At 44.8% G+C, this 13,981-nt stretch overlaps 1 protein-coding gene across 1 annotated transcript in view; it reads left to right on the top strand.

Moving 5' to 3' along the window:
- The first annotated feature begins 1,171 nt into the window (after positions 1–1,171).
- The window catches only part of ALDH5A1 (aldehyde dehydrogenase 5 family member A1), an 86,089-nt gene continuing 73,279 nt past the window's right edge, over positions 1,172–13,981 (top strand). Inside the window, exon 1 of the mRNA XM_078687941.1 lies at positions 1,172–1,594. Within this exon, the coding sequence (XP_078544067.1) occupies positions 1,286–1,594 (309 nt within the window). The 5' untranslated portion in view covers positions 1,172–1,285. The remainder of the gene's footprint in view (positions 1,595–13,981) is intronic.

A 13,981-nucleotide genomic window follows, 5' to 3' on the forward strand; every position in this document is an offset into this window, starting at 1 on the left:
GGTCCTTAACAGAAGCATGTTTATGTAACTTCACTAAAATTTAAAATATACAAGTGTTATCTGGACTCTTTGTGTATGGATTAGTTCACACTGGCGAACCACACCTGAAAATAGGTGAGGCCACTTCTGCTCAGGCCCCCTGCTCAATCTGCATACATTAATGAGCCCAGGGAGGGACTGAGAGTGGCACCTCCGCCTCCGTAGTAAAAGGGAGGTCAGAGAGGCCCATCTGCCTCTCACTGGACCACTGGCGACGTCTGAACGGCAGAGACACAACCATATCGGCCTCCACGCTGCCCAGAAAAGTGGCTCACAGCACCAGCAGTTTAAAAAGCAGGTGCTGAGACAGGTTCCTATTGGGCTCTCCACACAGTGAAAAAAATAATCTTAACTCTGCTGCAGTCAGGCGCGCAATGCCCATTGGGCTCAAAGGGCTTCAGGCCCCCTTCCCACATTGCGTGTGTCAGCCCTGGCTGAGACAGCTTCCCGGGCACATACACAGCTGCACCGAGTACTTCACAGGTCTTTAAAATACCATTTAATTGTTAACAAGACTTTGTTGTTTTTCACCTGTTCTTAGAGCCCATCATCTTCACTCTGCTTATTGCTGGAAGAATCAGCCCCCCTGCGACATTTTTAGTAGCCCCCCTCCGAAATTTGGCTCTAGTTGCGCCTCTGGCTGCAATACCACCCTTCACTTCTTTTGAGGTAATTTCAAAGAAACTCCTAATAATTCTGTCACAGTCTCATCATTTCAGAATGGAAGAATTTTCAATATTATATGCAAAAAAGCCATAGTTGTTGCTTATTTACCTTATGCAACTAACCACCATTGGGAAAACCAACAGTCATGGCTTGTTGTAGGTGTAATGTTACTTGTAGCATTATATCTCTGGGTGCAATGATAGATACAGCAAAATACCAGAAGGGCAGCACACTATGCTATCCACAGATTTTTAGCTTGGGTGTTTTAAGCCACGCCCTTGATAACATCAGCCACGCCTCTTTGAGAGACACCCTCCCTCCTCGGTTATTTCATCCCACTTAAAGCCCTGGCCACAGCTGCAACTCAGACACCTGCACATTGCCCGAGTGCCCGCTGTTCCAATCCGACCCTGCTTCCTTCCCTTACACATCTCTATCACGCCCCTCAGGTCCTTCTCCGCCCTCTGTCGGCTGAAAACCCTCCTTCCACTTGAAGAGTACCACCCCCTGTCTCCCGAGCTGCTGCTCCTCCGCCCCACTTGCTCGCTCCCTCCTCTCAGCGGAGGGTTGGTTGGTGGACATGGCGCTGTGCTTGGCGTCACGGAGGCTGGGCGGCCGCGGCTTCCGCTCGCTGCTCTCCCCCGGAGCCTCCGGCCGTGCCCTGTCAGTCGCCGGCATGGCATCCTCCTCCCTGGCCGCCTCCCCGCTGCTCCGCGCCGACGGGTTCATCGGTGGCCGCTGGGTGTCTGCCGCAGCCACCTTCCCAGTCCTCGACCCGGCCAGCGGGACCGAGCTGCTGCAAGTGTCGGACTGCGGAGTGCCCGAGAGCCGGGAGGCGGTGAGCGCCGCCCACAGCGCCTTCCAGAGCTGGAGGGAGACCACGGCCAAGGTGAGAGAGCGTCTTTGTTTATCTAAGCTATGCCAGCCGTCAGTACCCAATGCCATGCTAATATTGAGCAGCCGTGTCGATGCTTTGAGCACTGGACAGCTGCCATGGGGAGGCTTTGTAGAGCAATGCACTGTGGATAAAAAGTAGGCATACAGATGTGGAGCATTATTACGTTTAATATTGGGCCGTCTGAGCAGTGTGCGTCGAATCTCCCGTTGATCATGCGACCTTTGGAATAGGGCATGTGTTAATGCAAGGGCGACACACAAGCAGTTGCAGAAACAACTTGAGTGACTTTACAACTTGTACTTTTGCAATTTTTTCTATTTGTATCTCTCCCCTTTGTGACTTTACAACTTGTACATTTGCAATTGTTTCTCCTGTTTGTATGTTTTAATTAACTCATGTAATCCTAAATCCTTATGTAGCACTCTGACACCTTCTGATAATGTTCGCGCTATAGAAAATCGCATTAAATACAATAAAAATAACTGAACTTTATGATAGCGACTAAGGTGGAAAACTGGTCGTTAAATGTTGGACAACTAATAGCGATATTTGCATCGCATGACAACCAGTAAAAGAAGTTCCCATATGCTTTCATCATCAGGGCCGGTCCTGGGATATGTGAGGCCCCTGGCAGAATAGGAACATGTGAGGCCCCTAAGCAGAGACCATGCAGAATCGGATCGGGCCGGCTAAAGAAAGGTTTTTTTTATAATTAAAATTACCCCAAACTGCACACCCTCGACTGGGTTTTGTCAATGGTTGTTAGCTGTTTAAGCTAAATGAGCAACTACAATACATTATTTTCCTTTCACCTTGTTGCGTTGACCAATAAGTAGCTCTTTCACACACATTTGCATAGAATCACAACTGGAATGCAGGACCATTGCTCTTTGTGCTCTGCAGAGAGGCCATATTTTGAATGATCATGTAATCTGAATACCTTTTTGACCCACAGACCGGCATAATGTGAAAGTTGTACTGCCTTCATCCTCAACTCCGAAGTGCTCAACTGTAGCCTGTTATAAACACCTGGAGGCGACAGTACAAAGGGTGCATCATCCAAGAGTAATATGCTGTGAAATGAAATACAGAAACACACATGCTGAAAATAGCTAGCACTCTTGAGGAAAGCAAGATTAATTCAAGCATGTGAAATATAAACAGGAACAAAATCACTGCATTGTTTTACCCTAACATCAGGACCAATGGAACTATGTGGCAGGGTGAGTAAATTATGCGGCATGAAAATGCAAATTATGCGGCATAATCCGGCACATTTTGAACAAGTATTGCTTCGTTTTTTTGCCATTTTTAAACTTGGTAACACTGTTTGGGAACCGGTTGCACCCCATTAGTACCAATTTAACACCCAAATTTAGCCGTGAGAAATAGGAAGTTGACTATTCCAGCTTTTCAAAAGGCCTTCCCACATGTGCAAGACGTGTTGCTGCGTTTTTTGTAACTTTTGAACTGTTTGAGATAGAAAGCAATTTTGTTGTTAAAATCTGTAGATTATGCAGCAGATGATGGATTATGTGGCAAATGATTCAAATGCATAATTGTGCAGAAATCGCTGCACAATCGCATTATTCCAGTGGCCCAGCCTAACATGCAGCATCAGACTGGGAATGAAAATAGGCCCCAGTACCAAAATAAAAGGGGCCCCCATTAGTGAGTTAGTTAGCTAGAAAAGTGTCTCGTGTTTGCAAACTAGGGCAGTTTTAAACTTGTAAAGCCGTGCTGTATAAGTTTTTTGTAAGGTATGGAAGACTGGACTGATTTTAGTTTTCTGCAGGCAATAAAAGCTTTAATATCATGAAAATCAACAGTAAAAACTGGCTCACCTGACCATAAAGCAGGTCAACAACTAGCCAAAAAAACGGCCAACATACTGACTTGACAGCAGGGCTTTAAGTGGGATGAAAAAACTAGGGGGGTCTTTCAAAGGGGCATGGCTAATGTAGTTAAGGGAGTGGCTTAAAAACATGTAAGCTATATAAATCTGTATTTAGCATAGTGCGCCGCCCAACTGGTATTTTGCTGCTTCTGTCATTGCCTCCAGATAAATATTACAACAAGTAAAATTACACCTATAACATGTCAGTACTATTGGCTTTGTCAGTGATTATCAGTTGCATACGATAAATAAGCAACATCTATGGCTTCCTTGTATATAATATTGAAAATGCTCCAGTTCTGACATGATGAGACTGTGAAAGAACTATAACGAGTGTTGAAGTTGCATTAAAGGCAGCAGAGAGTTGTGCTGCTGCAGAGTTAAGATTTGTGTTTTCACTCTGAGGGTGACTGCAAAAATGGAGAGTGCCCTGTCTCATCACCTTCTTTTCTGAACTTTCATTTGTTGTGCAGACACTAGATTAATGTTTATGCAGGAAAAGTTAAGGCCCCTTTTCAATGTCCATATTAATTTAATACCAGGTCTAAGACTCGAGTAACCCAGCAGACTTTAAACTCTGCTCCATCCACTTTTGCATGCTGATACTGCTCCTCTGCATGCACCTCTTGTCTTGTTGCAATACTCACACCTATCTGCTCCCCCCCCACACACACACACTTTATTCTGTTTCTTACCCCTGTTATTCACTCCCTGCTCCCTTTCCACTTGTCCTAGGTGAGGAGTTTCCATTGTCATGCGCCGCCATTCTTTTGCTCTGCGCCCAGCAGGATATTCTGCCTTTCATTCATACAGGGGCAGGGCTCACTTCCCAGGCAAAGGCACTTCAATTAACTTTCTAATCGCTGTCATCGACAAGCAGATGCAGCCATTAGGCCCACAGAGACAGGACTGCAGGGGAGAGTGATAAAAAAAGAAGAAATGTAATCTCTTAGGGGGCCCCCTGGGCCTCGCAACTCTGGTGTCCTTAAAGGCGCAAAGGCACGAGGCCCCAAGGCTGCCAGCAGGCACGGGGCCCCTGGGCAGCTGCCCATGCTGCCCATGCCTAGCGCCGGCCCTGTTCATCATAGTTTAACACTTTGAGTAATGCATAACAAACACAGTCAAGATAGCCATGAAGAACAGGCAGTTTTTTTTTTTTAAATAAAAGGATATTGATAGCTAATCATGAAGAGAAAGATCCTTCTATAGAGCCATGTACATTGCTGGAAAAAGAACGCTTCTGCTGGATTCTTATCCAGAACTTTTTCAGCTGGATCCGCACCGACCTCTAGAGAATGGAACTGAATGTTCTGGTGGAATGTACAGACACTGAGAACCATGTTATGGTGCCTGCGAGAGATCACATGGGCTGTATTATGGAAAGTGCCCCAGGTGCTCAGCGGATATGCTATGCCTGTTTTTTGCAGGACTGGGGCACTTTAGTATTAAAGATGGGGCTGCAGACACTTCAGGCCTCGAAAAATCTTACTTTTAATTTTTTACTAAACCTGCAAGTCGAGTAACTTGACTAATCTACCCGACTAATCTACCCGACCTAACTGCCATTTACTTGACCCTTGATCCGATGTCAAATTGTGTGGTCATTGGCAAATATTTTATTTTACAGAGTCACTCTGTTCTTCATTCTCACGAGTGCGCCTTCAAATATGTTAGTTCAGCATTTCTGCTGTGCAAAACCTTTCCGTTTGATTAAATAGACTAAACGTTTGCTCCATGTGTAATAAGAATTGAGCCCACATAAAGGGTGCACATGATCACTGTCTTGCATGTCAGTTTACTGCTAGCATTGCCGACAGGAGTGTTTATCAGTTCATGTTTAAGCACTCACTGATAGAACGGGGATCCGTAGTTGGCAGAGGTAGGTACCTTTGTCCAAGTAGGGACCTTGCTTCTAGTTAGGGTAAGGGGGATACACACTTTAGATAACCCCTGCTTACCCCCATGGTAGCTTGGCATGAGTTGACAGGCTCATCCCCAAAGGCAATGTGTAAAGTATTTGTATTCCAAACACGAAGTAGTACAGTGAGAACACCATAAATGGACTCCACACCAGTTTACAAAAAAAATAAATATCTTTATCTAAACTTAACAAGACCAGAACGACAAAAATACACCATACATGTATCAAATTAGGGTTTTAGAACATTCATTGCAAAGATAGAACTTGTAGAAAACAAATAGCTCCACCTGGGGTTATTACAACGTCGTGACAGCAATAAATCCAAAGTATGGCGCTGACTGCGAGGTGCATGGCATTGGGCAAGGAGTCACACAGACTTCTCTAAACAAAGAATACCTTTGGAAAACAAAGTCTATGATGATGCATGGCCTCATGCAGGTGAGGCGTCGGTGCCAAGGCTTGCTCCCTGGTTGCCACGGGGGAGGCGAGGTGTTGTGTCCGGGAAGAGGCGACGTGTCTAATCCAGAACAGGGAAGACCGTTGTGTCGGCGGTGAGGCATCTTTTCCGGTGAGGGGGCCGAAGCTCATGAGTTTGTGTAGTCACCCTCTGTGGTTTATCGGCGCTGCGATAACTATATGCTGGCGGTAACTGAGTCTTTGCGACCACTGGCGTTGGGAAGGCTGATAACTGCAGTCAGGTCGGTGCTTCGTGCACTTCACTAGTGGTGCCACTGGCCTCTGTGCAGGTTGTGGCATATTAGATTGTTTTTCTTGTTTGTCTTAGGTTTCTCCCTGCTGTTTGGGAGTTGGAACATCCTCAAGAGGCCCAAAACTGAAGCAGGCACCTCCTGGCAGGTCAGAACTCTGAGCAGTTGAGTTCAAGGGAGCTGGGTGTGAAGTCTTTGTCTCTCCGAGACATCAGAACAGGAGGCCAGCACACACAAGACCTTGGTGATTCTTATTCAAGCAGGTTTCACAGCAAAATTCCCGTTTTTGTCCTTGGCCGAATTAGCAACTGCAGGCCAAGCCCCACAAAACACACAGAAAAGGGGCAGGGGCAGTACTCCTCTTAACAGCTCTTCTCCTTGGCAAAGGTTCCTCTTGAGTCCAGAAGTGATTTAAAGTTTTGGGGTTCAAGGTCCACTACTTGTACACAATTTTGTATTTGTTCTTCTTTGTGCCAGGGTCTCTGAGCCCAGTCCAAACCAGTTCTGTCTTCACTGGTGCAGTATGACCACAGGGGGTGGACACTGCATTGTGCAAGGGTGACATGCCCTATTCAGGTGTAAGGAAAACTCCTCCTCTAACCCTAACTGCAGCCAAGGTCTATTCAGCTCGGCTGAGTCATCCAGGAAGGGCCAGGCACACATCAACTCCCCAGTGGCTGCCTACAGTGAATACACATCCCCCAGCCCCTGTCAGTCCAAAACCAGACAGTCAATACACAAATAGCACAGGCACACAGAATGGTTAAATAAGAAAATGCCTACTTTCTAAAAGTGGTATTTTCATACACAATTTAAAAACAATCTTCACTAAAAGATGTTATTAAATTCTGAGTTCTGAGAGCGTAATCTCCAGTTTTCTATCTTGTCCCAATGGAAAGTTTTATATTTGTAAAATGTTACAAAGCAACTCCCATGTTAGCCTATAGGACTGATGGCCTTTAAAATAGTGAAAAATGATATACACAGTATTTTACTATCTGGAAATGTCTCTCACTCACCAGTACATCTCCTACCTTTCACTGCACACTGCCCACGGGGATACCTTGTGCCTACCAAAGGGGTGTCTTCCATGTAAGAAAAGGGAAGGTTAGGGCCTGACAAGTGGGTGCACTTGCCAGATTGAAATGGCAGTTCAAACTGTGCGCAGACCCTGCAGTGGCAGGTCTGAGCTACATTTGCAGGGCTACTTATGTGGGTGGCACAACCTGTCCCACTAGTAGCATTTAATTTACAGGCAATGGGCACACTCAATGCACTTTTACTAGGGACTTACTCAAATATACCAATCGTGGATGACCAATTGTAATAACAATTTGTGCAGGGAGCACTTGCACACTGATTAGCAGTGGCAAAGTGCCCAAAGCATCTAAGCCACCAAAAACGAAATCCAGCACCACATTAAAAAATACAGGAGGTAGAGGCACAAGTCAAGGAAAACCATGCCAAGTCTCCTAGCCGGGAAACTGCCTTAATAACGAAGTTTGAAAAATGACGAATCCTAAACAACAACGACATCCTTAGCTATTGACTTACTCGAACAATGACTTTCCTAAAACATGAAAAAAAAGACCTTGTGACTGCCCAATTGATGGTACTATTGCAATTACAATGACCAGCCTTTCTACGTGATTCATTGTGTAGGCGTCTGGCTTGACAGACACAGGTTGTTCATCCGCCATTAAATCTTTAAGAAGACCCACAAGTGTGTGATTAGAACACTTATCTGGAAACATGACTGCCTTGACAGCAGCTTATCAACAAAATGAGCATGTGATTAATTTCACATATCTTTTACCTTGTGCTAAATGCGTATTCCAAACTGTAGCCCAGATGCTGACTTGGGTCCTTTTTACAAGTGTGATTTTCCTTCGCAGGGAGTGTGGATTTAAATAAAAGTGACTTGGACCATAAAAACTGTTGCCAGATCGACAATTCTTCTATTTGTATGTGTTGCAACACCATGTAAATATTCTTTCTTTGCTTTGATTTTGTAAATTAAGTAATTAAAGCTGTTATTTATGAAACTTTTGAACCAAACCCTATGTTCAATGGTGCTGTAAAAGTTTTAATGTGGACAGAACTGTGAATGCTTCGTATATTTTGGATAAATATTTATTACGATTTGCTACGTGATTTGTTTGCTTGTCAATTAAAAGTCAAGTTCAATGCTGTTGTAACATACTCCTGTCCCCTTAAACCTGGGGAATCTGTAGAGTTCCGGGGGCATCAAAGCGAACTGTGTGGTCTGCTACTAGGCAACCACTGAGCAGTTAGATTGTGGCTATACTACCTGTTCTGGATGCAATAAAGAGTTTCCTAAAAACAGTTGTGGAAGTTATAATGTTGCATCCACCAATGAACCCGGCATGCAACTCTGGAGAATTTGAGCTTATTACATGGATTGCAAAACGGAGACACAAAGGACTTTGAATTTCACCTCCTGCTATCGGAAGAACAACTGTGGTGAGTGCATCACCGATTTCATCGTAAAATCTAATTTAATTTTTCATGTTTCAAACATGCGTATTATAAAGAACAGAGTGGTGTTAACGGGCATTGAGCAAATTAAATATTTTTCGTGGTTTTGGAACTCGTTGTTAATAATGTAGTGGTTTCGTATTGCTCGTGGTTAAGGAATTCGTTGTTTAGGCAGTAGTTTAATCATATATCCCTCCTAGCCTATTCAACATCTTTACTGCCGACCTAGAGAGCCATCTACGCACAATCCAGGGTGACCCACGGAACTTGGGAAAAACACCCATAGCGAGCCTGCAGTATGCGGACGACATCGTGCTTCTCTCTCAAACGCCACTTGGCTTATACCTGCTGATTTAACAACCCGTGCTGTTCATCTCTAATGCACATTAACAATAAACCGCAACAAATCTAATGTCCTATGCTTCTCCAGCACTTGTAAAAAAACAATAAAAATTTGTTTGGAGGATAAATTCTGGTACTCTAAAATAGGTGGATGAATATAAATACTTGGGCGTCCTACTAGATCGCCAATTAAACTATAAACCTCATTTAGACCTCGAGAAAACGTAATCAAAACAACTACAATTTGCTTTCAAAACCATACAAAAAAAGTGAACTGGAAGCTCAACCAGTCGCTTACTAAAGGTTGTAGCGACAACATTTCTGCCCTCTATCACATATGGCTCGGAAATGATAGACACTAAGGACTCTAAAATGCTAAATCTCGCTCAATCAAGATTGTTAAAAAACTGTTCTCAATTCTGTGCCATATTTCCCAAGCACAAATACGGATTAACAAACCAGATGCAAGCCAGACAAGGGGCCCTGGCAAATATTACTGGCGAATTAGGGCCGCTGAAGATAACACGCTAGCCCATCACTGTTGGGAAGAAGTCGAAAAATAGGCTAGGCAGACTAATTCCATATGTAATACTCTTAGGCAAGCTCTCTATCGCTAAACCTGGAAGAAGCTTGGCACCAATGTTATACCTTGCTTTTAAACCAATTACTAAGAAAGCCATTAAAGAAGCATAGTTGCAAATAGACAAAGCATTAGTGGCTGGCAAAAGTCATGCCTGGATTGTGATGCCAATGTATAAACTGAATCAACAATCCTATTTGCAAGAATGTTTCAGGAATTACTATAAGAGGAAACTAAGCTTACTGAGATCGGGGTGGTTTCCGATCAAAGACCTTACCCCAAAATGGTTACGGACTTGGCCATCTCTGGATTATCGCCTCTGTGAGAAGGGAGAAGAGTCGCTATTACACCTATTATGTATTTGCCCTGCCTTACACAATTTAAGGAAGATCCTCCTGAAGCCAACCCTAAAAGAAACGCAAGTCAGGACCTGTAGGGTGGCCGTGATAAAATGCCTCAGTGGGTCTTCGATCCAACTTTCCTGCAAAATGATAAAAAACCTGACATTTGCAGCTCAGGAGCTCAAAAAAAGGCAGCAGCAAAACAGGAACTTAGACATATGGACACTTTGCAGCCGGATCCAGATCTTCCTTGATTCCTTTTTATTCTAAGACACTGCAAGCACTTTATTTGAGACCGGGGCAGCCAGACCCATGTAATCAAACACAAGTCCTAACGCGTGCTGCATCCTTGTTATAACAGCCATTTGCTGGCCCCAATCTTCTAATGAGAGGGCCATCGCCTTATAAAGTGTGACTCCAGTTTTTATTCATCTTGCACATTTAAAAAGCGCTCGCCTTGTTTTTACTCATTATGTACATTTGTGCAATGCTGCCCAGCACACGGGTGCAGGTTTTACTCTATATGTTGGGGTTTACCACATGGTGGTAGTTTCCACCCTTTTACGATTTTTAACAAATAAAATAAAAGTATTCCTTCAATCCTCATGCCAAGTCTAATACTCAACTTTTAATATATTACCAAAGCATGAAGTGATAGCACACTGTCATTTACAGACAGTAAATTTACAAATGGTCAAAAACCTTCCTCTTACCTTGAAGCTTTACTGATAAAACGATATGGTGCATTAGCAATCTGTGAAAATTGGGTTTCAGAAAACATTTTATCATTTGCACATTGGTAAAGTGTTCTGATTTTATTTTTCATCCTATTAAAATATATTTTTTCGTCACACAAGTACAAAAAATGGGCTTTCACAACTACTGAAATGTATTGTTAAACGTTTGTCCAGTTGACTTATTAGCTATTTAAATGTGTGTTTGGAAAAACCTAATAACCTACAGCCTTTCACCTCAGGCATCTAATTGTTGCAGAAAGACAAAAGCTGGTTGTAAGTTGTGTAATAAAGGTTAAATAAAACTTGATCTGGCTCTTGAGTGAACTGAGTCTGGCCATATTTTTGTCCGCGCAGGTAGCCTCAAGCATTTGCTAGTAAAAGATGAGCGTTTAAGTCCTCTTCCGTGATAAAATATATTATGTGAGGGTTCTTAAATTCTATGTTGGGACTGGAGGCTTCAGATTATGCTTTATCTTTCTTTGGCTGCTGTCTATTTGGTATTAATAAACAGCAATCAAAACAGACTTTTTAAATGACTACATTTCCTATAAAGCATTGCATGACATATCACTTGTTCCAATCCCAACGTCTCTGCTCGTATAATCTGCCATGTTCCCATATTGATATCCTTTTCTGCTCCACGCTAACATAAGTACTTCTGTTTTTAGGTCTCGTAGGCGTTAGCTGCGCGAAGCGCGGTCTCGCCAGAGACCCTATTGCCAGCGAGTCTTCGTTCCAGGAGAGGAGACAGGACCTGGCCGCATGCTCGGAATTGAGCGGGCCACGCGCACGCTGTGGCCAGCTCCTGTCTCCTCTCCTGGAAAGCCGTACCACACTGCCACACCTCCCCCTATATATATATATATATATATATATATATATATATATATATATATATATATATACACACACACCCCCCCCCGTGGGATGTGTGCAAGCCCGAGGCTGCGTCACGGGAGGACCCCCCCAGTCCTCGTCCCCCCGCGAAAGGCGTCACGTCATTATATGGGATCTCTGCCCTGTGACCGATATGAATCGGAGTGGGATTTTTATAAATGGGCCCGTGGCCTGGCATCCTATCCCAGGCCGACAGGCCTGCTTCCGTGACACGCCATGTGTGTCTGTTCACCCGGTGGCTGTGACAGCTTTAGGTGCGCAATGCACAGTGTGGACATACAGCAGTGCCCAGCAGGTCTGCGACAAGCGGCCTCCATGGGCTACATGGGATGAGAAAACACCCAGGGACTTATTTACAAGGCCCTTGCACCGACGCGATAGTGGAGCAAGGGACTTGTAAATCTGCCCCCCGTGCCTTCCCAATATTACCTCCCAAGGAGCCCCGCACACCCTGAACTCTCACATCCAGAACAGACAAACGAGGGGAAGTACGATGCGATGGTCTGAACTTACAACTGCGAACTATGGGGTTGCATTAGAATGTTCAGTAAACCCCGCCCACAGAAACACAGGTGAGCGGAGCACCACTACTAGGGGCTGCAGGGATGGGATTAGTCTCTGCTACCAGGGGCTGCAGGGATGGAATTAGTGCACGGAATGTCTCCCCATAGGCTCGGCATCGCACATGCACACCCACCTTCGCACTTCCTGCCCTACTTATCGGCACCGCCCAATCACACCTGCTATTTTAACCTGCAGTTGGGTTAGGGACTGCAGAGATATGGGCAGAATGTTATCGAAATCATTTGAGGATAGTATTTTTACACTACAGTTGTGGATAACATTGCGATGAAACTGTTCTGTTTAGTTAGCACCCTGCCTTGAAATCCGGCATTGGGGGTGGTTTGGTCTTATCGTGGTGCACCACACCAAGCCTTGTTGACTATTTATCATTGCGCCAGCCAGCCTGCAGGCAAGGTACTGCCATGACTTAACTCGGTAAATGGACAGAGCGATGCAGAAACAGTAACCAATCTGCTTCTGCTTGACACCCCTCCCTTCCAAGGAGTTGGGCAGCTCTCAGAGGCAACATGCGGATTTTTGCTGAAAAAATGTGTAAGCAACAGCTAACCATTCACAAACAATGTTTATATACCAATTGCAAATTAAAAAAATAATGATGCAAAGCATTGTCATTTACAATGACAGTAACTCAAACTTTAATGCTGCGAGACCTATTGCATTGTAAATGCTTGTTTACTTTAGTGCGTATCTAGCCCATGGAGTACTTCTCCGCCACTTATTAGGTAAGGGTCCGCATCACATTTGTTTTACGAAGCTCCTAGTGACTGGGGGTGAACTGACTCGTGTGCTGTACAGCCATGCATTACTGGGCATATTTGCACCTCACACTGTTGCATTTCTTCACAAAAACGCAGATCTTCTGCACAGCATATCTGGTGCTGGTGCTTAATACCTCAGTGTGCCAGGTGCGCCACATGACCAGCGTGGCTCTTGGCACTAACGGTGGTTTGCCTGATACAGGGCACCAACCTGGATGTTGTTTGCTCCAGGGTGGATGGCAGTTTATTGCGGCTGGCTTGCCACATTTGTAGCAGTGCTGCATGCCATGTCCGCCTACCACTCTTGTGTAGTGGCTGCACCGGGACGTGTAGCCCCTTTACATCACTTGCCATACCCGTCTTTTATGTCTCTCAAATGAATGCACTCAACATTAATAAACTGCGTGTATCAGTGGCATGCCATTGAGCCCTATTCACTTGCCTGATATATGTCTTTTGTACTGTTTACTTTCTTTCTCCCTAGGCCATCAATCAGGAAGCAGTCTCAACTACTTAGTTGTAGCCCACGCGTAGTAGTCACAGGTTTGGGCCTGCCCTGGTCCGCCAGAGTGTGACTGACCCGGTTTATCAATTTATTTTTCTATTTGTGTATTCCTTCTTATCACGTGCACTAGACACCACACCACGTTCACCTGGTCTTGAAGAAGCACCACGGATCTCAAGGGACATTGAAGGCGCGAAACACGCTGACCTTTTGAGTTACCCAGGCACAGTACGCTCTGTGGGTAACACTTGACCTACGGGTTTTTTACCTTGACAAGGGTACCGCCATATTAAAACATATTCTTCTGGTAACCCTTAGTCAATTTTAAACAACTGCACGCACTTTTACACTTAGGAATCTTCCCCCCCCTCCCCTCCCCCCTTGCACACCTGCATGCACTAAACGGCAGTTCGCAGAAGATCTCTGACAAAGTGACCCTTCGGGGGACCCATAGGGCATTGCAGCGCCGGCCGGACTAGGGGCAACTGCCCGATGATGAAGCATGACATCCTTCGGGGTGTGTGAGGGCAGCAAGGAACAAGACTTGTTCTTCCCTTTCACTAGTGAGTCCTAGGCCTAGGATCCACGCATTTCCTTTCTCTTCCTCTT

This window comes from Lissotriton helveticus, chromosome 4_1 (assembly GCF_964261635.1).
Source record: "Lissotriton helveticus chromosome 4_1, aLisHel1.1, whole genome shotgun sequence".
NCBI classification, from domain to species: Eukaryota; Metazoa; Chordata; class Amphibia; order Caudata; family Salamandridae; genus Lissotriton; species Lissotriton helveticus.